Source organism: Dasypus novemcinctus, chromosome 25 (genome assembly GCF_030445035.2).
Source record: "Dasypus novemcinctus isolate mDasNov1 chromosome 25, mDasNov1.1.hap2, whole genome shotgun sequence".
NCBI classification, from domain to species: domain Eukaryota; kingdom Metazoa; phylum Chordata; class Mammalia; order Cingulata; family Dasypodidae; genus Dasypus; species Dasypus novemcinctus.
The window spans coordinates 14,195,093-14,221,828 of NC_080697.1; the positions used below are offsets into that span (position 1 = coordinate 14,195,093).

Sequence of the window (26,736 nt, forward strand, 5' to 3'; positions counted from 1 at the left end):
TGATGATGGATGCACAACCTTGTGATTATACTAAAAGCTACTAATTATACACTTTGGATAGATCACACAGTATTTGCATATATCTCAATAAAGCTGTTTAATAAATAAATAAACAAATGTGCAATAGCCACAAATAGCAGCTATATACAGCAGGGGAAACAGAGAGATTGAGATGTGAAGAATTTTCTTGTCTGTTTTTCCTTTGTTATTATTACTGCTAAAATAATTAAAATGCCCTAATAATGACTTATATGATGAATGCACAACTCTGTGATCATAAGAAATATCACTGATTGTACAATTCTGATGAACTGTATGCTTTATTAATATGTACTAATACAACTGATTTGTTAAAACAGAAAAAAGGAGTGGTGTAAACAGAAAAAAGGAGTGATATGCCAAATTAATATACAGATATCAACTGTTCTCATACATATAAACCACAACCAGATAGAAAATACAATGGAAGAAAGAAAAAAGGGTGGGAGCAGCAAGGGAGGGAATCTATTACAAAACAACAGAAAAGTAAGTTACCTAAAGAAAAAGTTAACAATATATGTGCAAAAATCAGAGAGAGAGAGCTTTAAAACGCAACTCAATGACATTTAAAATAAAGTACTTTAATGGAAAGTCATATCAACAGAAAACTCTGAAAAAGCTGTTAAGGGGACCAGACCTTACAAACATTAAAACAGATTGCAACATAATATTACAATGTAAAGCCCCAATAATTGAAGTTCTAATGGACAGATGAATGGAACAAACATCCAGAAGCACATCAATATGAGGTTAGGAGAACTCATTTTTCATCTGGGAAAAAAATTGGATTTATACCACAAACCTTAGATCAGAATAAAATTCAAAATCATTCCAAAATATAAGAATTTAAAAAGAAAACGAAGGAAGCAGAGGTGGCTCAAGCCATTGGGGGTGCCTCCCATGTGTCTCCTAAAAAGATGAGCACACAATGAACAGACAAAGAGAGCAGCCAGCAAGCACAAAACAACGAGGAGATAAAAAATAATTTTTTTTTAAATTAAGTTAAAGAAATAAAGACATGCAAATTCCTTTATAACTTTAGATTTGGGAAGGCTTTTCTAGGATTCAAAATCTGAAAGCCAGAAAAGAAAGGAGTAATCAATTTAACTATATAAAAATGAAAGCCTTCTGCATGGCAAAGGAAACCAAAAGCAAAGTCAAAAGATGAATTACAAACTGGGGGAAAACTTTATATCAAAAAGGACTAATCTCCTTACTATATAAAGAACTGTTAAAAATAGACAAAAAGGGAAGCAGAGGTGGCTCAAGCAATTGGACTCCCATCTACCATATAAGAGGTCCAGGGTTCAATGCCCAGGGCCTCCGGGTGAGGGCAAGCTGGCCCGTGTAGGGAGCTGGCCCACGCAGAGTTCTGGCCTGTGCAGAGTACTGCCCCGCGCAAGAGTACTGCCCAGCGCAGAGAGCTGGTGCAGCAAGATGATACAACCAAAACAGACACTGAGAAGAGATAATAAGAGACGCAGAAGATCAGGGAGCTGAGGTGGCGCAAGAGAACGATCTCCTCTCACTCACCGGTCCCAGGATCGGTTCCTGGGGCTACCTAATGAGAATACAAGCAGACACAGAAGAACACAGAGCGAATGGATAGAAAGAGCAGGGAATGGGGGGAGGGGGGCAAAAATAAAATAAATCTTAAAAAAAAAAAAGCTAATAACAATGTCAATGTTACTGAGGGAGGATGGAAGACTAGAGCGTAAAGCTAGAGCAAAGCATTTCATGCTCATAATTGTGGACCCAAGGATAATGTATTATCTTTTCCTTATCTTTTATACCTAAAGAGAAGACAAGCAGACACAGAAGAACGTACAGCAAATGGTCACAGAGAGCAGATAATGAGGGGGAAGGAAACAAAGAAATCTTAAAAAAAAAAAAAAAAAAGACTAAAGCACATATCCAAACGACAGATGTAAATATTTACTCCATTCAAAAACAAACAAAATTTACCTGATATGGCTTCTTCTTGCTGGAGATCTGTGAATATCAAACAGTGTGTTTTCCCTCTTTTTTTGATGAGCTGGTACTAAAAGGAAATAAATAAATAACTGTAATTAATGAATCAATGTATTAAAACTGCAGAAATTATTTCTGTTAACTTGTTGAATAAAACCTAGAGGTGTCATGTGTCTGTAAATTCCAAATGCTGTCTGGAAAGAGCACAAAAAAAATATAAACCTTGAGGTAATAATGTTAGTTACAAATAAACATTCTAAAAACAGGTTAAATTAGATCTTTGTAACCATACATGAAGCAAAGATTTCATAGGTAAGATACCATAAGTACAATCCATTTAGAAAATTGATAAACCGGAGTGCATCAAAATATAAAAAGTTGCTCTTTCAAAGATACAAAGAGAATAAAAAGACAACCCATAGAATGGAAGAAAATAGTCGCAAATTACTTATGGATAAAGGACTGAGGGCCAGAATAAATCAGAAATCTCAAAAATCATTAAGAAAATAAGCACCCAACTTTTAAAATGGGCAAAAGATTTGTACAGGCGCTTCACAAAAGATATATCATTAACAAATAAGCACACAAAAGGCTGTTTAGCATCATTAGTTGTTAGGAAAATGCAAATTAAAACTGCCACTATTCATCTATTAAAATTAAATTTAAAAGACTGACCATACCAAGTTGGCAAGAATATGGAACAAGTATAACTTTCACACACTCTTTATTAACTTTTTTAATTTTTTTACTTTTTTTTTAATTTTAATACACTGTTAGTGAAAATGTAATGGTACAATCTCTTTGTAAAATAGTTTGGCAATTTCTTATAAAGATAAGACACATCTAATCATAAAACCTGACAATTGCACTCCTAGGTTATACGGTTATACATCCATGAAAAATGAAAGTGTACGTTCACATAAAGACGTGTACATGAATGGTCATAATACTTTTATTTCTTAACACCCAAAAAGTGAAAATAATCCAAATGTCCATCAACAAATGAATAAACAAATTGTGGTATAGCCGTATAATGAAATTCTCTTCAGCGATAAAACGGAGCACATTACTGTTTACATTCAACAATACTGGTGAGTCTTATGTTGAGTGAAACAGTTCACACACAAAAAAGGGTTTATGACTTAATTTATATAAAATTTGAGAAAATGCAAAATAATCTATGGTGACCGAAAGCAGACCAGTGACTGCTTTGGAAAAGGAGGGAGTAAGCACAAGAAGGAGTAGAGTAGCTTACAAATGAAGAAATCGATCATTATATTGATTGTGGTGATGGTTTGAGTGTGTGTGTGTCTGTGTGTACCAATACAATACATACACATGTGTACATTTCGAAACTTGTCAAACTATACACTTCAAACATTCAATTCACTGGATTTCAATTATACCTCAATAAAGCTTTGATTTACAAATCTAAAACAATGGAACACAATCCTTTTCCTTTCCTAACACCCTCCCCACATTAGTAACAGGGCTAGCTGTGACAGTGACTCCTAACCGGCATAGAGAGGCGTCTGTATCCATGGACAGCAAAGACTCTACTGAGATAACCCTGATACATCCCCATACTTGAGAATAAATCACTGCTTTAGACTTTGAGTCAAAAGACCTTGGTTCTTCACTGAAAACATTCTTCTAAGTGAAAGAAGTAAAACACAAAAGGTCACATGTTCTATCATCCCATCTGTATAAACTGACCAAAATAGGCAAATACATAGAGACAAAAAGTAGATTAGTGGTTGCCAAGGTCTAGAGAGAAGGAGGAACTGAAGTGACAAAAACCTTCTGTAAATATATATTAAAAAACAATGAATTGTACACTTAAAATGGTGAACTTTATGGTATCTGAATTATATCTCAATTTTTAAAAATTTAGAAAGGATAAATTTCCCAAGAACTGGAAAAAGGTCAACAAAACAATACCTCTAGAAAAGACTACTTATCAGATTTAGCAACTTTAAATTAACTTTTTCCTTCTTTTAAAAAAAAAAGACTGGCCAAGCTACAGCCCTGTATATGCCACTTCTGTAATTTTTTAATTTTTTTAGAAGGGTTGGAGCAGAATAAGCTAATTAACTACAAAAAGGAAAAAAATTATTTAGGGTTCGCTACCTATTGGAGGTGCTTGGTATCGATCCACTGTTTTTCTTTGTCTCAAATTGTATGGTCTATCATTTTCTTCTCCTTCTGCCTCTTCAACTTCTATATCTCCATCCTCTTCTTGAGATTCTAGTTTTCCACACACGAAAAGAAAAGAAAAAAGTACTGTTTTAATCCACAAAGACTGATTCACTTAGGAACTAAACATTTATATTTTATCATTTACTCTCTCTGCACAGGTGACATTTAAAAGTGCCAACATTTCATGATACAGCATAAATTAATATAATTAAAATCCAACCTAGATAGCTATTTTAAAAAACAAGGCTTTCCTATCAATGATCAGTATAGGACCTTTCAATTTCTTTGGTCATAAAACTAGAAAAGGTGACTTAAAATTTTACCAAACTGGGGAAGGAGACTTGCCCCAGTGGTTAGGGCATCCATCTACCACATGGAAGGTCCGCGGTTCAAACCCTGGGCCTCCTTGACCTGTGTGGAGCTGGCCTACGCGCAGTGCTGATGCGCTCAAGGATTGCCATGCCACACAGGGGTGTCCCCCACATAGAGGAGCCCCACGCGCAAGGAGTGCTCCCTGTAAGGAGAGCCGCCCAGCACGAAAGAAAGTGCAGCCTGCCCAGGAATAGCACTGACACATGGAGAGCTGACACAACAAGATGACACAACAAAAAGAAACACAGATTCCCGTGCTGCTGACAACAACAGAAGTGGACAAAGAACACAAAGCAAATAGACACAGAGAACAGACAACTGGGGCAGGGGGGAGAAGGGGAAAGAAATACATAAAATAAATGAAAATCTTTAAAAAAAAAAAATTTTTACCGAACTGGGAAGTGGATATGGCTCAGGCTCAAGCATTTGAGTGCCCGCCTACCACATGGGAGGTCCTGGATTTGGTTCCCGGGGCCTTCTAGAAAAGACTAGTAAGACAGCAAGCTGACCCAACAGGCTGGCACAGCAAGCGCCAACACAACAGGATGATACAACAAGGAGACACAAGGAGGAAACACAATGAGAGACACAATAAAGCAAGGAGTGGAAGTCACTCAAGTAATTGAGCACCTCTCTCCACGTGGGAGGTCCCAGGTTCAGTTCCTGGTGCCTCCTAAAAAGAAGACAAGCAAACACAGAGAGCACACAATGAATGGACCCAGAGAGCAGAAAGCTAGCACAAACAATGATGGGGGAGAAATAAAATAAATGTTTGAAAGAATTTTACCAAACTACAGCAAATCTCAATCGGTGACCAATTAACCACTGAATAAGATTACTACTCAAATTCAACTTGGTAGTTAGATAAATATATATGCTTATAAAGCAAATTATTAATGTTACAGCAAGAAAAAATTTTGTTGGCAATATAATGGTTGCAGGCCTGCTGACAAAAGTTAAGCATGATATTAGTTACATTTGCATAGAAAAATGTGGTTAGGAATGAGAGGGAACATAATGCAGACGTCTGGGGTGTTGATAGTACTTTATTTCTTGACATAAATGATTGCTTTATGATAATTCACCTAGCTGTACTCTTGGGTTTCATGTACACTGTAATGCAGTATTTAAAGTCTATTTTTAAAAAGTGGTTTCACTCTGCTATTATTGCTGGTTAGAGGTTTAAATAAAATATTTTGATGAAAACTTAGAGGAACATGTTTCCCAAATGCAATACATTTTATGATTAACTGTGTATCACAAGAATTGTTGATGTAATAATATCAAAGCATAGGAGAAATTTTAAAACTGCCAGTGAAGCTGAGTGAAGGAGAAGACCAAAAATGCACGCAAAGGCCTTCACATTTTACTCATGACATCTGAAAGCTTACACCAACTTTTGAAAATGTATTAGGTTGCAGAGAAAATCAGCAAATTCAATTATTATTCATCTAAATAATACCATAAATTACTTGCCCCAAAAGAAGCTTCCTAAATCTTCAAAAATTACTTTTTGAAAGTGCCTGCACAATAAAAGGCTATTTACCATGGGAAGAAATTCTGCACAAGGCACATCTACTCTGGAATCTCTACCAAGATGGCCAGTTAATGAAAAGGCAAAAATCACATTATGACGCTGTCTCACCTATACTAATTTTCTCCAAAGGAAGCAATGTGTTCTAGTTGTAACAACAATAATAGTTGCTCAATAAAGTACCTTCATTAGAAATACCAGCTGACCTGAGAAATAAACCCATTCTTCTCCATCTAACCTATACAAATAGTGCGAACTAGTAAGATTTCCTGGTAAAAATATCACTATTTACAATATACCAAATCTTTTGAAAATCTGTATCCGTAGAGAAGATTAACATCTACAGAATTAAATCCTTTATGTATACTAATTATGAGTTTGTAATTCTTGGGGTCAATGTGCTTTCCTCATATTCCCAGTTCCTGTCCTACATATTCACTATGGGTTCTCTTTGTTTTTCTTTCAATGGTTCAAGTGGCAATTTTATGTTATATACATATTGCCATAATCAAATTTGAAAGAAAAAAAGTAAACTACTACTAAGAACAGTTCTGCCCAGGTGCTTAAGGAATACTGTGTTGTCTAAAGACCTCTGTTTGTTTTTTTCCCCACCTCAACACCACATTTACTTTCATCACTAATCACAACAATTCCAGAATAGAGCATTAGCAAGTACACTCCAATCCATACACCACTCCTCCATTCTGTGGACCCTGGGATGGCTATGTCCACTCCTCCTCTGTATCAAGAGGGCGCTTAGATTCCACTTGGATCACTATGGGTTCTTCATTCAGAATTCAAACAGACCTTGGAAAGGACAGCACACCCCCTTCCACCAGTGTAAGCGTCCTCTCTCTAAACTTCACCATTTGCTCCTCGGTCAATAAGTAAATCAGCGATTTCAAGGCTATGAACAGCAAAACAACCTACTAGAGGATGCCTAAATATAAAAAGAGGCTTCACCTAATAAGCTAACTAGCCCACAGCAAATGCCACACCATACTGGGTGAGTCAAGTACTGTCAATAGCTACTAATGAGATACATTATATAACAATGTATAATATACACTTAAAAGCATTTTATCAATAGAAAGAAATGAAAGCTCAGAATGCCTAACTGAATAAAAATTATCCCAAATTATGTAATATAGACCTCAAAAAGTTAAAATCACCACCCAACATTACACATATATTATTTGTATATATTTTTCTTCCTGCCCACCAGAACTTTCTAATATTTATTTAGTACAGTGCTTTACAAACCTTCTTCTTCACCTTCAGTAGAAACTTCATGATGATTCTGTATCCCATAGCTATTTCTTCTCAGGGACTTTCTTCGCCTCTTTACTCTTGAATACATATCCATGTTTTCCTTTTTAAAGAAAGGAAATCTGTCAAATATTAATATGGCATTTATACCCCACCACTAATATATTAACCTAACTGGTCAGACCCACACTCAATAAAACTTATTAAGCAACTATTTGCAAGGCACATATTCGTAAGAACTGAGTTTCCTGAATTCAATAAATTTAAGATCCAAAAAGAAATAAAATTAAACTTATGAAATACTTAAAGATTAAAAATAAACAATGCCACTGACATACTCCCGCAAATTACAACCTAGTAGGAAGGAATAAGACAAGTCACAGACAATTACAATAGAAACTAAAACAAGTTAAATGCCAAAAAGAGAACTTCTCTCCCCATCAGAGGTCTCCAGGATTGAATTCCAGTGAATCCTAGAGGAGAGAAAATGAGAAGAGAAGACAACAGAGATGGCAAAAAAGCCAGGTGGGAGGAGGGGAAGGGGAGAAAATAAATAAATCGGTTTTTTTTTAAAAGAAATACTTATTTTTTTTAAAATATCAAAAAGAAAAGTACAAATTACTCTAGAATTTGAAGAGATGACCCTCCTCTTGTTAAGGGGTAAAAAAGGCGACAGCATCTTAAACGAACTTGTAAAAAAGGCAGGACTACATCAATCACTAACCAGAAGTATTAATAAGAACAAATGTTATGGGGACAAGAATGTTTTTTATATTTGGTAAGTGGTGTATGAGAAGATTAAGTTGAAGCCAGATTATGAGAGTCAAGCTATTTTTAAGTAATAACAGGTACATAATTTAAAAACACTAAAGGTGAGGCTCAGAAGAGTGACAGAATCAGAGCTGCACTTTAAGATAACTCATCTGGCAAAATCGTAGCAGGTTTCTTTGGAGCCAGGTTGGCATAGGTAGGCTATGTTCAAAAAAAAAAAGAAAAGAAAAGAACCTCAAATTAAGTGGAATTAAAGAACAAGGAACAAGCATATTAATTCTATAAAATCCAAGTGTGGTCTGTTCTCCCTTTGAATTCTTTAATCAAGAAAAATACTTGCAAATGCTGTTAGAGTTAATTCACTCACAAATTCTGTATCAGTCCACATTCGAAGTCGTTCTACTTCTCCTGATCGACGATTCCGTCTGATGTTAATGTTGTCCATTTCCTGTAGTACAGCTTCAGCAGTACTACAATTATAATAAAACTAGGGTTTAGACCATGGTAGGACCATATACTGCATCATACATGTGAAAGAACTCTTCATCAAAGCCTAACTACTTCATCTCTGATATGTAACTGTCCATAACATTCCAATTTACTGACTCCTTTATAATCAGTATCCATCAAAAGACAATGCCCAATAAAAAACGTCAACAACAGTTTATAAATCCTGAGGACTTAATTTACAAAAAGGAAAGAAAACCTTATTGGAGTAGATTTATTTGATAGTAATTTTTAACACTGTCTACCTTAACATATTTAAAAAAGCCTTTGAAATATAGGCTTTTGTAAGCCTCCACATAAATAAAACCACAATGCCACCACAAATAACTGACTACAGATCCATGATGCTAACAAAAAATAATAACCAATTTAATCTTTTTCCTTGAAGAAGGTATTAAAAACTATACAAAATAAAAGGATTTGTAAAAAGTTTAAAGCTGATGAGGTTAACAGATATTTTTAGAAATTAGACATCCACGAAATACATGCTAACATCTTAATAAATTCCATTTATTTTTAACAAACACAACATAGCATTTGCTGTGTGCCAAGATACTGACCTAAGAGCTAAACAAATAGCTAATCCCCAAATTTGACATTACCTCTATAACATAATGTCCTCTCCTGTCAAATAAGGATTATACTAACCTACCTCTCCCAAGCTGTTTTAAGGATAAAGTAGGATAATATAGTATCTGAGAAGAATAAAGTTTCATTGGATATAAATGCTTAGCAGTCTGCTAGACTGCTAGACTCACTCACTAGCTAAATAACTCAATCCCACATACTCAGCCTCAAAATACCTTCAATTCAAAATCTTGATTAAACATAACTACCACTCACTACATTATCAGTAAATGAACTATAATAATAGACAGAATAAAATTACTTTTTATATTATCTATGTTCCGGAGCTTAAAAGGGATGGGAAAAATTTAGCTATTACTCGAATTCTATTTAAACCTAGTTAAATGACTCAAAGTAGACAAACACTGCTAACCACTGTTAATTCAAATTAAGTTTTAAAAAATTGTGAATACTGTTAAGATAGTGCTTAAGTTATTTTGTAAAATATTATTGGTTTTAAAAGCAAATAATTAAATGATACTGCTTACTGCATAAAGCATTCATACCTATTTACTAGTTGATCAAATAACAAACTCTGGTTCACACTTTCAAATCTGTTTTTCCTGGAACGACAACTTTTTCTGACTTCCATTTCACCATTTATACAAGAAAGGTCCCCATCTCCCTTCTTTTCCCCTCGAAGGGGATGGCTTCGAAGGGCTATAAGAAGAGAGATATTTCCATTTCAAAGTACAAAGTACAAAAAAAATCAAGAAAAGAAAAAAAATCAAGAAATTATTTAAATGACTATAAAATTGAATATAACCTCTTAAATGGCTTTAATATTCAATAATCTAAAACTTCTATAACTGTTTTACAATATGCCATAATAATTTAAATTACTTCAGTTGTGACCTATCTCTCAAAATTTAATAATTACATTTGTTTTTATTATGTCAGAAATTCAGCCATCTCCAAGTGTATGCTGAGCATACTATTAAAATCTCTCTATTTTCCCCACTTTATCGCTTACTCTAACACCCTTACAAGAATTTCAATACTAACCAGTTTCATAATAGAATACTCACATAAGCTACTATGTCCGTTTGGTAATGTAGCACCAGGCTGAGAAGTTAACCTAGAACACAATTATATTTAATATGCAAATACATCAACATTCATTTAAAGAAGCAAGAAAAGCAATACTGCTGGAATCATTTTAATCTTAAAATGTTAACAATATTATTTTTTCAAGAGTAAAGATATTATTTTACTCTAAAATTGGTGTAAGATACCAATTAGTAAAAAATGCTACTAGTAAAAGTCATTTCATCACTTTAAGAAAATCTTTCATAACATTATAAACAGAACTTTGTCTTCAGCTCTATAATTAAAATTACAATGAAAAGGCTTAAACTGATGTCATAAACAGCAATCATCACAGACATTAACTATCAGTTTTGACTGACAAAATGAAATTGAAACCACAACAAATTTATCCAAATAATAAACTGTAAGAAGGAAAAGCACATTAACACTGATATTAATTAACAAATTCTTCAAAATATTTTACTACACATTTAAACTAATAAATGAAAACTTAGCTGATTTCTCAAAACAGTCATTTTATAATTCTCCCTGTTGGGGAGCAGAAGAGACACTAAGTCACTAGAAGATACTAAATGGTCACCAACATGAAGACTTAAGAAAAAAAAGTCAGGGTTCTCCACAGTATAATGAGAATGTTCAAAAAAGAAAACTAAATTGCTATATAATGAAAGTGTTGTCAATATAAACTTACTAAGATATTTCTGAAATACCCAACAATCACTATTTTCAAAGACAGAAGAAAAAAACAAAGGGAAGGACATTCAGAAAATAGAATATATGGTTATCTTCTGTTCTGCTATTCTTTGTGGTTTGCACAAATTTTTAACTAAAATATTTTAACATTCTTGGTTATTCCAGGACTCATCATGTTAAAATATAAATAACTATCTATCACAATGCTCCTGCACAATGAAGGTCACAGCCAGGATGACTAAGAGGGACAAAGAAAATCTCAAAGTACCAAGTGTCTTCAGCCTGTCAAAAACAAAAAACAAGAATACTTCAGTCCCTTTCCCTAACCCCCAAAAAAACAACAACCAAAAATTTACCTTGTCCTAATACCTATCAGATTGGAGAGCATTTCATTTTTAGCACTCTTGTATATAATGTGAATGATTCTGAGTACAAGTATGACTATAAGGTAATAAAGAGTATGTATGAATAGATCATACCTTAGAGGAATATACATACATTTATTTTATCAGTGCTGCCACTGCACAATGCATTGTGGAATTCTTTAGAATCCATCTCAAAATCCACTCAAAACTACACAAAAAAATCAATTTTATTACTACATACTTACACTCTGGCTTTTACACAATAAAGTATTATCAGTTCGAATAATTTTTTTTTTAGGTATCAGGACCAGGGATTGAACCTGGAACCTCATATATGAGAGTCTGGTGCTCAACTACTGGGCCACATCAGCTCCCTTGAGTTGGTTTTCTCATTTGCTTGCTTGTTGTTTGTTTTTGTTTCTATGAGGCATGGGGAACTGAATCCGGGATCTCCCAGGTGGGAGGGAGGTGCCCAACTGCTTGAGCCATATTTGCTCCCCAATTTGAACAATTTTTTCACAAGTCTTGGCTCCCAATGAATTTTGGCTATTTGCAAAAAGTGGTTAAAATTTTACATCATTTGGTGCCTCAGAGGTAATCACCGGACATTGTAAATCCTCACAGGGCCCACTGGATGGAATGGAGGAGAGTATGGGCCATGATGTGGACCATTGTCAATGAGGTGCAGAGGTGCCCAAAGATGTACTTACCAAATCCAATGGATGTGTCATGATGATGGGAACGAGTGTTGTTGGGGGGGAAAGGGGGGGTGGGGGGGTGGGGTTGAATGGGACCTCACATATATATATATATTTAATGTAATATTATTACAAAGTCAATAAAAAAAAAAAATTTTGCATCATTTAAATTATTCAAAAGAGTAAGACTGCAGACCTGAAAATCATTTCACGAAAGAAATATAAAACTTTTCTGAATAATGACAACATCGCAGGGGAAAAAGCACAATAGCTTTTTGTTCACGCTGAAGAAAATAATGCTTTCTTGACTTTCATTTGGTTACTAAAAAAAGATATGTTTAAAAATTTTAAGAAGTGTTAGAGTCATAGATTATTGCCATCATTGCACTTCTTCAAAAAAAGGAGAGAGCTAAAAAAAATGGAGTGAGAACATGAAATACTTGGGTACATAAAGAAAGAATACTGGAATTTTAAGAATTGGCTTGCCTACATAATAACATGTCTAAAAAGTTTCTGTAAATCAATGTTCCCAAAAGATGATCACAGAAGACATAACTAGTTTGGTTTACTGCTTAAATAACCCTCCAATATCTTCTCCTGTATCTCTTATTTCCTGATTTTTTTTTTTTTTTTTTTTTTTTTGGGTACTGGGGATGGGATTGAACTGGAACTTTGCACATAGGGAAGCCAGCACTCAACAACTAAACCACATTGGCTTCCCTAAATTGTTTTTTTCCATTTGTTTGCTTGTTGTTTTTGTTTTTAGGAAGCACCGAGGAACAAATCTAGGACCTCCCGTGTGGGAAACAGGCACTCAACTGCTTGAGCCACATCAGCTCCCCTTCCCGAATTTTTTAAATGAGTCAAGTATCACTTTATATTACATGAGTGCTAGATTAGCATTTGCTATGGCTTTAGTTATCAAAGGCACATTATCAATGTAATATTAAACTTGAAAAGCAATACTTATTCTCCCTTTCCCATATAAGCCCAAAGCATTTAATGATTTAAGAGAGTTCTAAAACTCAATTTAGAAAACGCCCTAGTTCTGAAAGACTTCACCCAGTCACCAGCACCCCTCAATTCTAATATGCCTCAGCAATCAAATATAGCTCATACTTCTGTCTAACCTTACTACTCCCTCATCATATAACCACAAAAGTAAATTTTTAGGAATGCTACTTTTAAGTGAATTTTAATCTTGTCAAAGATCAAAATAAATGGTTAATTAATGGATGTCAGCTGACAAAAACCAAAGAAATGGGGTTCTGTCTTGAGTACAGGACCCTATTAGTATATATATATATTTGTGAATTTCTACATAACATAAAGAACGTGTATTTTAAAACACCTCATTAAAAAATTATTAATCATTAAAATACGTGGATATATATGTGTGCCTTGAAATACATAAACAAAGATTTCCCCTCAAATGAAAACTCATCATCTATCTCAAATCACTTATGAAAACTAAGAAGTTCTAGTTCCACTTTTACTTCTATCTTCATCCAATTACCTGTCTCTAAAAAGAAAAGTTATTACATCAATTGGTAGTAAATTCTTTCAAGAATTTTGTGGTATTTGTGAAGTCCATTAGGATTCATTATTTTTCATAGTAAATACTTATTCTTGTCTATATTCAATTTTCCTTCATATGAATTGTTTCTAACTATCTTTTAAAGAATTCCATTAATTTTACCACAGATGCTCAAAAGAATTTAGATTTTTAAAATTAAAGGAGTCAGGATTGTCAGGTTCATGACATAAAAACAAATATAAGCTTTCAATTAAAATCTGATTTTTATAGTTACACTAACTCAAAATCTGAAAATATTTAAACTACATGTTTTACCTAAAATTTAATTCTTTTGACTCTAATAGGTCAAATAGCATTATCTTTTCAGGCTACTGAGACACCAAAAGATTCTAATACTAACAATGTAGCACTTATTTATATGCCTAAATAAAATAAACTCAAAAAACTTTTAAAGTTGTGTGAACTGCTAAAAATTATTCTTCCGACAAAACCAAAGTCATAATGTTTTGGTGGTTATTTAAGCTTTTTATTTCATATGTACTTAGTATTTTTATAACACCGAGTAGTGTACTGGAAGCAAAACTAACTCCCAGGTTCCCCCAAATTTTTTTTGTTACTTTTCACATGAAAGACATGATCAAGATTCCATCTGCACAAAATACCCTCTGGGTAGATAAGATAGGACTCTAGTCTATTATATACTCACACTTGAATATTCATTAAAATTATCTTTTAGTTAAAAGTCAAACTTAACACTGAAAGATAATTTTTTAAAGCCATGTATCTAGGAAAAGCAATGTGATTCACTCTCTTAATAAATAAAGGATATAGATTACAACAGGAAGAGTAAGTCTAGAAGTATAATTAAATGGCAGTATTCATTTTAAGTAACATCATAATGATATAGATCTGTTTCTTCTCACAGATGAATGTGTGGGAAGGGGAGGGAAAAAATCAGCAGACTATGACTCCTGTATTTTCTATTTAACTGACAAAGCAAAATAAACACATAATAAAATGGTATTTCTTATGGAATATATTGAAGCAGGTACAGATCCTTCAGGAACCAGTAAATTTACAGGATCTGTCAAAGTCTAGGAAATAACAAAAACCTGAGAATTCAAATAATTCCCTATTCCTTGTTTTGTTTTGTGCTTTCTGATAGAAGAGGGTGGCACGGGGGTGAGGAGACTGAATTAATAACAATAAAAGGAATGATTTTAAAACATTTAATTCTGAACATTTTCACCTTTGTTTTATTAAGAGTAAAGACAGTTTCTCTCAAGTTGGTAAGTACAACTTAAATAAGAATTGGCTGGCACTTCCTTCAAGTATTTAGTTATCTCATTAGTTTAATGGCAGCCATTGAAAAGTATACCAAGTGTTAATCTTCAAGGTTATCCAGACATAACCCAATTTTTTCCACTGAAATGTAACAGTATCCAGATTTTACCTACACAAAACTAAAATCAAAATATTTTTAAATACTTCAAATAGGTAAGAAGACAAAATTTTTCTTTTACTTTTGTTTGCAGTTGGCTTGTCATCAGTACTTCTACATCAAAGAATGGGGAGAAGAGAAGCTAAAGACTCTGATTCCAATGTTTAAATCTTTTGTTTCCGTGCCTACCCTATCCATATTAAATTATCACCATATACCTTGAAACTGAGTAAAATAGGTTGTCCCAAAACATACCAAATCAAGGAAAAATTTTAAGTTGAAAACAAGTTAATGGATGAAAAGATTTCATTACATTTTAGTATATAAATTCAAGTGAATATTAAATAATTTTAGAAAGGGGAGATTTTATTTTCAAATGAAAAAATATAATTCTGACCATTTGAATCTTCAGGACTATACAAATGTGTGCAAATTCAAGATCTTACTGTTTCATTAACAATAGTTTCTATTACTATACAACGTACCTTTGTAAAAACAAATATATTTTATTTTTTACCATAGTTGGAAGAAAAAACAAAATTACATACAAAAATTATAAAATAAATTTAATGTAATTTATTTAGAAGTATTTGCAGGCACTAATGATTTTACAAGTTTAGAAATCAGCATTAATTAAGCAGCCCTGAATCATATAAAAAACATGAAAAAACAGTTATTGAGTTCTCTCTTCTCACCTGGCCTGTCCAGTTGATATGTTCCATTCCTCTCGCTGACTAGTATTTCTTGATTTTGATTTGTCTTTGCAAACAGAATCAGGTTGCTTCAAAGTGCGTTTGGCTGGAGGTGACACATGGCTATCACTCAAACTACCATCAATTTCAGCTTTCTGAAAGACAAAGTTAAAATGTAATTACTATTTTAGTAAAACACATGGAATTCTTAATATTCTTGGGTAATCTAAAATAATTTTTACTCAACCAACAAATAACTACTGAATGAATCATACTACAAACAGCAAAATGTAATAATCTGTGAATAAAGAAACAAAAAAGAAAATTAGGAAGATTAAATTTATAATGATAAAAATATTTAATAGAACTGCTGTGACTCTAGCAATGGAAGTAGTAGCATCACTGATGTGGCACGGTGGCCACAGGAGTTGCTGAGGGCAGGGAAAGGGAGGAAGAGGTGTGTTATGGGGCATTTTTGGGACTTGGAGTTGTCCTGAATGATACTGCAGGGACAGATGCGGGACACTGTTTATCCTGCCATATCCCACTGGATGGACTGGGGGAGAGTGTGAACTACAATGTAAACTATGGTCCATGTGGTAAGGCAGTGCTCCAGGATGCATTTACTAAATGCAGTGAATGTACTGTACTGATGAAAAGGGGATGTTGATGGGGGGGGGCGGTTTTGGGAACCTCATGTTTTTTAACCTAACTTTTTGTGTGATCTATTTATCTATATTTAAAAAGACAATAAAAAATAATTTAAAAAAATAAACTTAAGATCTGAAAAAAAAATTTTATTTTCTCTCTGTTCCAAAATAGTTTCAAGCCTACAGAAAAGTTGCAGGTGTGTATACCTTTTTATGATAATACTTGGTTCCCTCCTAAAGGCTCCACCAGGGTCTATATCCCAAAACAAGAAAACTTTCCTATATTACCACCGTACACCCCTTCCCATCAGGAAACCAACACTGATACAACACAGATCCAAATCACAAAGACATTTAAATTTGACAAATGTTCCAACAATATCTCTGTATCCTTTCTGGTTCTATCCAGGAACACACACTGCATTTAGTTGTCAGATCTCCTCAGTCTCCTTCAAGCTAAAACAGTTCAGACTTTACCTTCATGCCTTTGACTTTCCTAAAGAGTACAGCCTTTCAGTAGAGGATGACTCTCAATCTGGATCTGAAATTCTTCTAACCAGATTCCAGACATACATTCTTGGGAAGAATATATAAATATGATGCTGTGCTATTCGCAGGGCAATATAGCAACTCTCCCCACTACAGATGCTAACCTTGATCACCTTGTCAAGTTGGGGCCTTCCAGGTTTCTCCACTATAAAATCATGATTTTTCCTTTTGTATTTGATTACTCTTTTATTAGGGAGTCCTGTGATAACTCACCAATATCCAGTTCCTCCTTAAACTTCCACCCACCAGACTTAGCATTCATTGACTACTCCTACTCCTGCAGTTACCCTATATCACTATGAGGGTGATTATTTAATGCCATCATTTCTTCGACATTTTAAGCTAGCATTCCGCTTTAAAAAAAAGAGCTTTCCCTTTCCCCCCATTCATTTATCCATTTATATATATCAATATGGACTCAAAGAACCTTGTTTTACTCTATGGGTTATTCACTATTTGGCTTATCTTCTTTTTCTTTTTTAAGATTTATTTTATTTATTTCTCTCCCCTCATCCCCGCTTCCCACTGTCTGCTCTCTTGTGTCCATTCGCTGTGTGTTCTTCTGTGTCCACCTGAATTCTTGGCGGCACTTGGAATCTGTGTCTCTTTTTGTTGCGTCATCTTGCTGCATCAGCTCTCCGTGTGTGCAGCGCCACTCCTGGGCGGGCTGCACTTTTTTTGCACAGGGTGGCTCTCCTTGCGTGTGGGGTTCCCCTACGCGTGGGACAACCCTGTGTGGCATGGTATGACTTTCACGCGGCAGCACTGTGCATGGGCCAGCTCACCACATGGGCCAGGAAGCCCTGGGTTCGAACCCTGAACCTCCTATATGGTAGGCACGCTATCAGTTAAGCCATATCCACTTCCCTCAGCTTATTTTATTGCTCAAAGTATACAGGATTTGGTATGGTAAGACATGGACTACAGCTAGGAGTAATACTTTTAAGATGCTCTTTCATAATTTGTTACAAATGTTTCACAACAATGCAAGGTACAGGTGGTAAGGTGGTGTATGGACGCCCCATATTATGTTATGCATGTTTGTTTTGGAAGTTCATAACTCATACTATACATTTATTGTTTATGTTGATGTATGAATGAGAGCCTTCAATAAATTTTTTAATGGAAAAAAACGATACAAGATTTGGCCAGCAGGGGCCCCTTCAAGGTGGTATCTGTATCCTTTTGACATGTACCCACCATTTCTTGACTACTTCCTTACTTTCCTACAAAACAGAATGCTCTAAGCTCATCTTGTACTTTCTCTGCCACAGCCCTAGAATTAGCCATTTCTCCAAGTAGCTTTGATTCCTTTAAGTCAAGGAAATTATTTAGAAACCAAGGAAATTATTTAGACCCTGTGCTCACTATTATTGGAATTTCACTACTGTTAAGCCCTATCAGCAGACAGAACTAGGAGATAAATGAATGCATACCATATATAGACATACAGTTTATATAAACACACACATTTATACTTATTTCTATATCTGTGCATAAGTAATAAAAACACCAATACTTCTAATTCCAACCATATACCTTAAGTTTCTTTCTGGTCTTCACCATTTCTGTTTGTAAACATGTCTCAGACAGTAAGAAACCCGGCTTCCAATCTCTTCAGCATGTTTATTCATTTGCTCAATTAATTCATTTACTTAATATAACCAATCTCTCAACAACTCCAGAGTCCTTCTCCATCCTTCACACCTCCATCATCCCCTATCCAGTCCTATGTTCTCAGACTAGAGGCAGATCTCTGCACAGCAGCCTTCCTCCTCACCTCCCTACAATGCTAGCAAGGGAAGAGTGGAGAGGGGTAGAGAGGGATGGACAGGGAAGCGGAAGAGAGGGAAAATTAACCTTTTCTTTAGAGAAGACTTAATTTATATGCTAATTCTTTATATCAATTTATGTCAACGGTGGTATGTATGATCATTTTCAATTTGCTACCATATGAACAAATTTAAGGAAATCTAGCTGTTTCCTTTTATACTACACATCTTTTAAACATATAAAAACTATCCATTTCATAAATTCACATTTCTATACCATGTTGTCCCAAAGCAAGAAACATTTCACAAATAATTTCAAGATTATTTGAAAAATAATGTTGTCCCAAAGCAAGACAAGTACATTTCACAAAGTGTAGTTACTAACAAGCAAGCATAGAAAATAATTTGAATATGTTTAAAAGGTATCCAAGTAGAGCCTATACAATTAGCCTTCACTTGCTAACATTTTTTCCCAAAAAAGACCAATATCTAATTTTGTATTGTAATACAATTTACCATAATCTAGTTTGTAAAGCCATAAAACTACACTGGTACTAAAAAGCATAAAGAGAAAAACAATTAGAAATTCAAACATCAGAGTGTCTATAAACATGTTAGTGATGTAATATACATCATGACTTATTAAGTTAGTTTCCCAAATGCTTAGTAGCTACTTCCAAACTATCCTCAGTAGAGGGAGTAAAACCACTTAATATGAAATTCAATCATAGAGTAATACTTTATCAATATGCAATATTATGGTACTTAACAAATGTGTGACTTTTTTTTTCTTTTTTTTTATTTCTTCTTTTACATTGTGCAACCCGCTTCAATACTGAGGCCTCTGAACAAGACCAGGTTACTGTTTGCGGCAACAGTTTGCTCTTGCATGGGACACTAAGAGAAGTCCAGGGGGACGGACCTGCCATAAATCCAAACCCATGCATCTAATGCGTGATTTTTAAATTGTACTATTTCAGTTTCCCAGGCCCTCACCTTATCCAACCCTTGAACAGAGAAAAGAACTGCAGCTCAGAGATAAGTTAACTAACTAGCCCAAGGTCACAAGGCTAGCAAGTGACCGAATTAGAGTAAAAAACTAGAATTTGGGTCCTTCTATTTCAACAGTTCTCTTAGAATGGCAATATTAAAGTGTGTCGTAAAGGTCATCTAACTCAACCACTTACCCAAGACTAGATTATTGTTACTTCAAATGTGGTGTGTGGATGCACAGGCATTCATCGGTGAGCTTGTTAGAAATGCAGCACCTAAGGCTTCACCCCAGACACACTAAATCACAAACCATTTTAACAAGATCCCCGGATGATTCATACGCAGACAACTATATATTTAACAAGTAGACTGAGGAAGCTATTCTCTGTGTACTAAGCTATAGTATATTTGTGAACATAGAAACTAATACTTGTCAACTACTTCCCACTTTAGCTAGCACAGGCCAGCCATAATTCCTTTAATCAAATCCCACCATCCACCCTTTAAGACCCATTTTTCTCTTCCATGAATTCTTACCTGAATAATCTAACCTAAATTGGCCACAACCCTACTACACATTTTGGCACTTGATTACAATCAACTTAATATTTATGCATTTACCATCTTTAAAATATGATGTCAAAGTTTCAAAATTCTAGCAAGATATTAAGCTCTCTACAAAAACATACCCTATTTCTTTTTAATTCCACACAACACCAAGCAAAAGTAACAAACAAGATTTTTCCAAGTTTGTTCAATAAATTATTATTAGGAATTAGTAGGGGAAACAAAGATGGGCTCATATTCAAATAAGATTGGGTCTCAAGGACTGAATTAATTAAAGGAAATAACATTTTTATGTTCCTTGATATAAACTGCTAAACTGCTTTCTAGATCTTTAGTATTAAAGAGAAATAAATGTGCATGGCCATCTCTTCACACTATCCTCAGTACATGAATACTATTATTATAATATTGTGTGTACGTGTGCACCATCTACCTGCTCTCAACTAGCAAAGTAAGAAAGAGTAAAAATAAATATTTTGTGATCTATTTATTGTTTAAAAAAAAAGAGGGAGGAAGGGAGGGAGGAAAGGAGGAAGAAAAGAAGGGAGGAAGGAAGGGAAAGTTGGAGAAACAATGAGGTCTAAGTTTCTTTGCTACAGGACTTCTAAGAGTCTTTAATACCGTCACATGCAGTGTAAATCTCTAAGTATGGAATACAGTATATAACATTTCACAAACTAATTTGACCAAGCTCTCTTTTTACACAGAGCACCTGTAAATGCAGAAGTTCCAAAAATATTCTGGCAAAAAGTACTATGTACCTATTGAGTTAATGACAAAAAAAAAATAAAATATTTGCAATCTAGTAATTTTTTAAATGATCTGGGTATATAACTTGTTGACTATCAACCTAAATTAGTTTGTACGTTTACATATTGGTCATTTTCATATTTTACTGGCTTTTTTCAGTTCCATTCAGGAGTGTCTCACAAAGAATTATACACATATTACCTGAATCAAAAATAACCAAGATTTCTCATTAAAGATCATACCCTTGCTAAACCAGACTCTCTGGAGGTGAGACATTTTTAACATGGTTCTCCAAATGAATCTTAATACACTTCAGTTTGAGGAACTCTAGCATATAATAATAGTTTAAAAATAATGAGGCACATCATCCTAACTCCTGTACCCTTATCATAGGATGGTTTAACCATGACTGGGCTCTGTGATGAGCCCTCAGAAAAAATAGCATTACAAAAGGTTCCTTCCCTCCAAAGACATAAGGGATTTAAGAAACCAAGATGTAAATAAGTATAAAATAATTACTTCAGCACCATTTAATTAACTTCAAGCTTTGGGAAAGCTTTTACTCACACACCTGATACTAATAGTTCACCTTTAACAGGACGATCATAATGCTTAACCTTAAAAGTTTTCATCTTCAAAGAATTTTACTAGCTCATTATGACCTAACGCTTCGAGGGAAGGCGTAACCAGTTTCCTGACGAAGATGTTTAAAAGAGATTGTGCAATCTAAATACAGTCATTTTGCAATCTGTCAGAACACAATCCAGAGCAGGAAAGACATCTCAGACTAAGGAAATAATTTCATTTACCAAATACTTATTGAGGACTTATTATGTACATAAGATATGGGGGTGTATAAAAAAGAATAAGACTTTCTTGAACTCAATACACAATCAGCTGGGTTGGCAACACTCACAACTATGAAACATGTTATATCATAAACATAGTAAGTACTATAAAAGAAGTAATTCTCTGAAAGCCAAAAATGAGCAGTGATTAGTGCTAGTAGAGGGTAAGGAAGACACCACAAATATAAGGACTTTAAAGAATCACTGAGCGTTCTGTAAGAGTGAAAAGATATTCTGTAACATAATAATGGAGCACACAGAAAGAGCAGAGGATCATGATTCAAGTATAAGATAATTTCCAAGAAAAGTATAATAGTAACAGTGTTAAATGCTACAGAAAGGAAAAGTATAATGAAAGGATAAAGTCATTCCCACTTAGATGTTATTTTTCTCTAAATTCTAGCTTTCTAAAATAGTTATATAATGTTTTCAAATTCACAAAATCATTCCCCCCAATAGAGTCTCTTAAACCATAAATCACCAGTTTCCACCAATACTGACAATTATTCGGCCACAAATCTCCTAAAATCAGGCAAAAGAACTTGAGATTAATGAAGGAGAGAATTCATGCTGCTCTGGTTGTCAATTAGTTGATAAATTTATATTCAATGAATATTAAGACAATTAATGCTCTAAGACACTGCCTCAGAGAAGGCGTGCTGACCTTCTGAGATCAAATTTCTCAGGTACCCTGAATAGCAATATTTTAGCTACCTGTACTTCTCTGTAGCACTGATCTTCTGTCTCTCCAAACAGAAAATATGCTTCATGACAGCAGGGACTACATCTGTCTTGTTTGCTACAGGATACCTGAAACCTACGATTGAGCATGCCTTGCGCATAGTAGGGGTGCATATTTAGTGAATAAAAGAATGGCAAGGTCACAAGCTCAAAAAATATCCATACGATTTTAACAGATAAAATAAGCACCATTTAAAAAAAAATTAAAAGCTCTACATACTTCATGGTAAAAAAATAATTTCAACTTCTGGGGGAGTCAAAGAAAGCATCACAGATGTAGTAAAATTTACTTGAGCAAGTGTTCAGTTCTCTGAAGGCAGAGCAAAATATTAAAAGATAAGAGAACTTTTTTAATAAAACAATGGCATATGACACAAAAACAAAATGTTAAGGGAAGAACACAGGAGAGCTGGATATGGCAAATACAGTTATAAAGATTACAAGAGGAACATCATTTGAGGGTCTAGAGCCTAGACTTTTTTTTAGGGGGTCCTGGGGATTGAACCCAGGAGCTCGTACGTGGGAAACAGGCAGGCAAACACTGAGCTACATCTGCTGCCCAATAAGAGGTGATTTTCTCATTTTTTTGTTTTTAGGAGGTACCAGGAGTCAAATCTGGGACCTTGTACATAGGAAACAGGCACTCAACCACTTGAGCTACATCCACTCTCCTAGAGTCTAGGCTATAATCTAAAGACAGAAAGAATGTATACAGGGAACAGATGTGGCTTAAGTGGCTGAGCACCTGCTTCCCACATAGGAGGTCCTGGGTTCAGGTCCCAGTGCCTTCTAAAAACAAACAAGAAAAAAAAAAAAAAAAAAAACAAGCGCACAAATGAAAAAATCAACTCAGGGGAGTCAATCTGGCTCAGTGGTTGAATACCAGCTTCCCACATAAGAGGTCCTGGGTACAATTCCCTGGCCCTGGTACCTAAAAAAGAATGTATCCAAGTATAGCATTAAAAAATGAGAGCTTCAAGGAAATAAGCAGACCATGAGAGTAACTCAACAGTTGATGGCATCATCTAGAATTGTGATAAGAGAAAATAAGAAACCAATCTTGGAAAGAATAATAACTAGGAGTCTGATAACAATATTCAAAAATAAAGAAATGAGGGTAGGTACGTTTAAAAGGTTATTGTTTGGAAGCAGATGTGGCTCAAGCAGTTGGGCTTCTATCTCCCACATATGAGGTCCCAGGTTCAGTTCCTGGCACCTTCTAAAGAAAGGAGCAGATGTGACAAGCTGACACCATAAGCAAAGGAGCAGGTGTGGCTCAAGCGGTTGGGCACCCACCTCCCAGGTTCAGTTGTGGTGCCTACTAAAGAAGACAAGCAGACAATGAGCAGACACAATGAAGGAGCCATCTGGGGTGGGGGAAAGGTTATTGTTGGGAAGCAGATGTAGCTCAAGAGATTGAGCACCTGCCCCAGTACCTCCTAAAAACAAATGAAAAAACCAACTCTCATTGGGGAGCACATGTAGATTAGTGGTTGAGCACCTGCTTCCCATGTATGAGGTCCTGGGTTCAATCCCTGGTACTTCCTAAAAAAAAAAAGGTATTGCTGGGAGGAGTGGAAGGGGGTGACACAGGTGTTGAGAGGGGAGAAATGTAATGATGAGTTTTGATTTTGCAAGTTGGGTCTGGAATTCTGGCCAGAAATCTAGGAAGATGTCCAGCCGGCTGTGGACAATGCAGCTCTGAGATGGAGTGAAATAAGGACTAGAGATAGAGATACAAAGAACTGCTAAGAGGAAAGGATCATGATCTATAAACAGGCTAATATACAGAATGAAAAAACAAGAGGGCAGAAAACAGAAATTAAAAATGCCTACATTACTATGACCTACATGAACAAAGCTCCTTGGGGTCCTGCATAAGAATTTTGTCCCATTTATTACTTTAATACCTAACATATCATACGTGCTACTTTTTTTTTAAGGAGGTATTGGGGATTGAACCCAGGACCTCATACATGTGAAACAGGCGCTCAACAACTTGAGCTACATCTGCTCCCCCTCCATAAAGTTTTAAGATTGTAAAGGGGTCCCTGAGACCAAAAAGTTTGAGAACTGCCATTCTGAGAGCCATAAAATACATCATGGTGCAGCCACTCAGCTGACACTGGTGAAGAACTAGAGAGGTGCCCACAGGAGTGCTCACATGTTTTAACACTATGGGGAAGAGCCACTGTCTTTAGATTGTTTTCTTTATGCTTTGCAGCGATACAGTGAACTTCTATACGCAGAGAAGGAAGGGAGAAAAATCTGATGAAATTAAGTAACACATACCTTGTTTTCCTTAGAGTGGACATTATGAAGGAAAAACACTTTAAAGTGCTTTGTGGGGGGAAAAATGCCTACATTAAAGGAGCAAGCAAAATGGAGGAAGTTGAACTTTGCTCCAAAAAGACTAAACAAAACAAAAGCTGATAAGCCTGTGGATTTTGTAATTAGGAAATTTGTAATTTCTGTTAGGGTACCTAGGGGAAATCACTAGGTAAAAAACTGAAAGTGGAGAGAAAGTACAGGTAATGACTACAGAGCTATTCTTAGAAGAAATGTACTAATTAATAAGACAGGGAAGCAGATGCTGCTCATGTAACTGGGCTCCCGTTTACCATACGGGAGGCCCTGGGTTCAATTCCAGGGTCCCTTGGTGAAGACAAACTGGTCATGCCGTGGAGAGCTGGCGGCCCACACCACGGAAAGCTGGCACAGGAAGATTATGCAACAAAGGGAGACAAGGAGACACAGAAGAATGTGCAGTGAATGGACACAGAGAACAGACAGCAAGTGCAAGCAGCGGGGGCGGGGGGGGGCGTGAATAAAGAGTTAATAAGACAGTCTGAAGAGGTTATAAAATCAGAGAAGGAAAATGTTTTCTTTAAAATAAGCTGACCTGGTTTGCTTATAAATAAAAGGAACCATAAAAGAAAATGATTTTTTTTTTTAATTTAAAAAGAGCATAGAGAGATTGAGCAGTGATGAGCTTTGATTGGTTGGTTGGTTTTTGTTTTTTTTATTATTATTACTTAAATAATGCAAATGCTCTAAAAATGTTTAAAGTGATGAATGCATACCTATGTGATAATACCAAATTCCACTGATTATACACTTTGGCTGGGTTTATACTTTATTAATATTTATCGAAATTTATTTGTTAAAAAAAAGAAAAAATAGGGTAAGATAACTGATGAGAGAAAGATCCTCTAAGAGACAAGCAAGAGAAAACGAGAAACATTTTTCCTCAAGTTAGATGACAAAGTGAAAGGGGAGCAATCATTTCCAATTAATTTTATAAGATTGTCGTTTTTGCCTATCTTTTACTTTTACAAGTACTCCTTTTTTTACGAGAAAGCTTAGGAGTGCTGTGTATTTATTTGTAAAAAGAATGCACAGTGGTTACCACAACTGCAGAAAACGAAATCACACTTCCATTTGTTTACGTGGAACCAACGCTACTCCACAAAATCCTGAAACTGCAGGCACTCAAAATGTCCTAAATTTGCCCTCAAATATCCCAAAAGCGACTATGTTACTGGCTTAGTATTTATAAACAATCATCATTAAAGAATAAAGAAAGGTAAAAAATAATTAGAAATGAGGAAATGATTTGAGGAATTGTAAAAAGTCTGTAACAACTTAAAACGCATTTTTCTTTGTGGAAAATAATATTTTTCTTTTTTTTTCTTTAAGGAGGTACTAGAGATTGAACCCAGGACCTCATGCATGGGAAGCAGGAGCTCAACCACTGAGTTACATCCACACCCCAAAGATAATCTTTTTGAAAATTTCACATTACTTAAAATGAGAAAGAAACAACATGTGGTACAGAAAAATGTACAGACTAGGAAGTTAGAACCAGTTTTACATGGCAGCACTACCACTGTAATTCTGAAACTATTATTTACCACTTAAATTGTTAGAAGAATCAGATCAGCCAGTAGAAATAACAAATATTACATGTATAGTCTGAAAGAGGAAACAAATTTCAAGTAAGGATAATAACTGGTTTTGTTGGATTAATATAACTTCGTAAGATTAATTACCTTCAATAATTAATTTCCCATACAAACAAAAGTATCAAGTGTCAAATAC

At 34.9% G+C, this 26,736-nt stretch overlaps 1 protein-coding gene and 1 non-coding gene across 3 annotated transcripts in view; both read right to left on the minus strand.

Moving 5' to 3' along the window:
* ATAD2B (ATPase family AAA domain containing 2B) overlaps positions 1-26,736 on the minus strand; it is a 245,735-nt gene that overhangs the window by 191,294 nt on the left and 27,705 nt on the right. For both annotated transcript variants that reach the window (XM_058287681.1, XM_058287680.1), the window contains exons 2-8: positions 15,769-15,920; positions 10,318-10,367; positions 9,796-9,949; positions 8,523-8,625; positions 7,379-7,487; positions 4,141-4,257; positions 2,005-2,080 (exon numbers count right to left, since the gene is read on the minus strand). In XM_058287681.1, coding sequence (XP_058143664.1) covers positions 2,005-2,080; positions 4,141-4,257; positions 7,379-7,487; positions 8,523-8,625; positions 9,796-9,949; positions 10,318-10,367; positions 15,769-15,920 — 761 coding nt within the window. The remainder of the gene's footprint in view (positions 1-2,004; positions 2,081-4,140; positions 4,258-7,378; positions 7,488-8,522; positions 8,626-9,795; positions 9,950-10,317; positions 10,368-15,768; positions 15,921-26,736) is intronic.
* Positions 19,550-19,681, minus strand: LOC111758725 (small nucleolar RNA SNORA42/SNORA80 family). The gene has a single exon (XR_002792900.1). It is a non-coding gene; the product is annotated as a small nucleolar RNA SNORA42/SNORA80 family (small nucleolar RNA).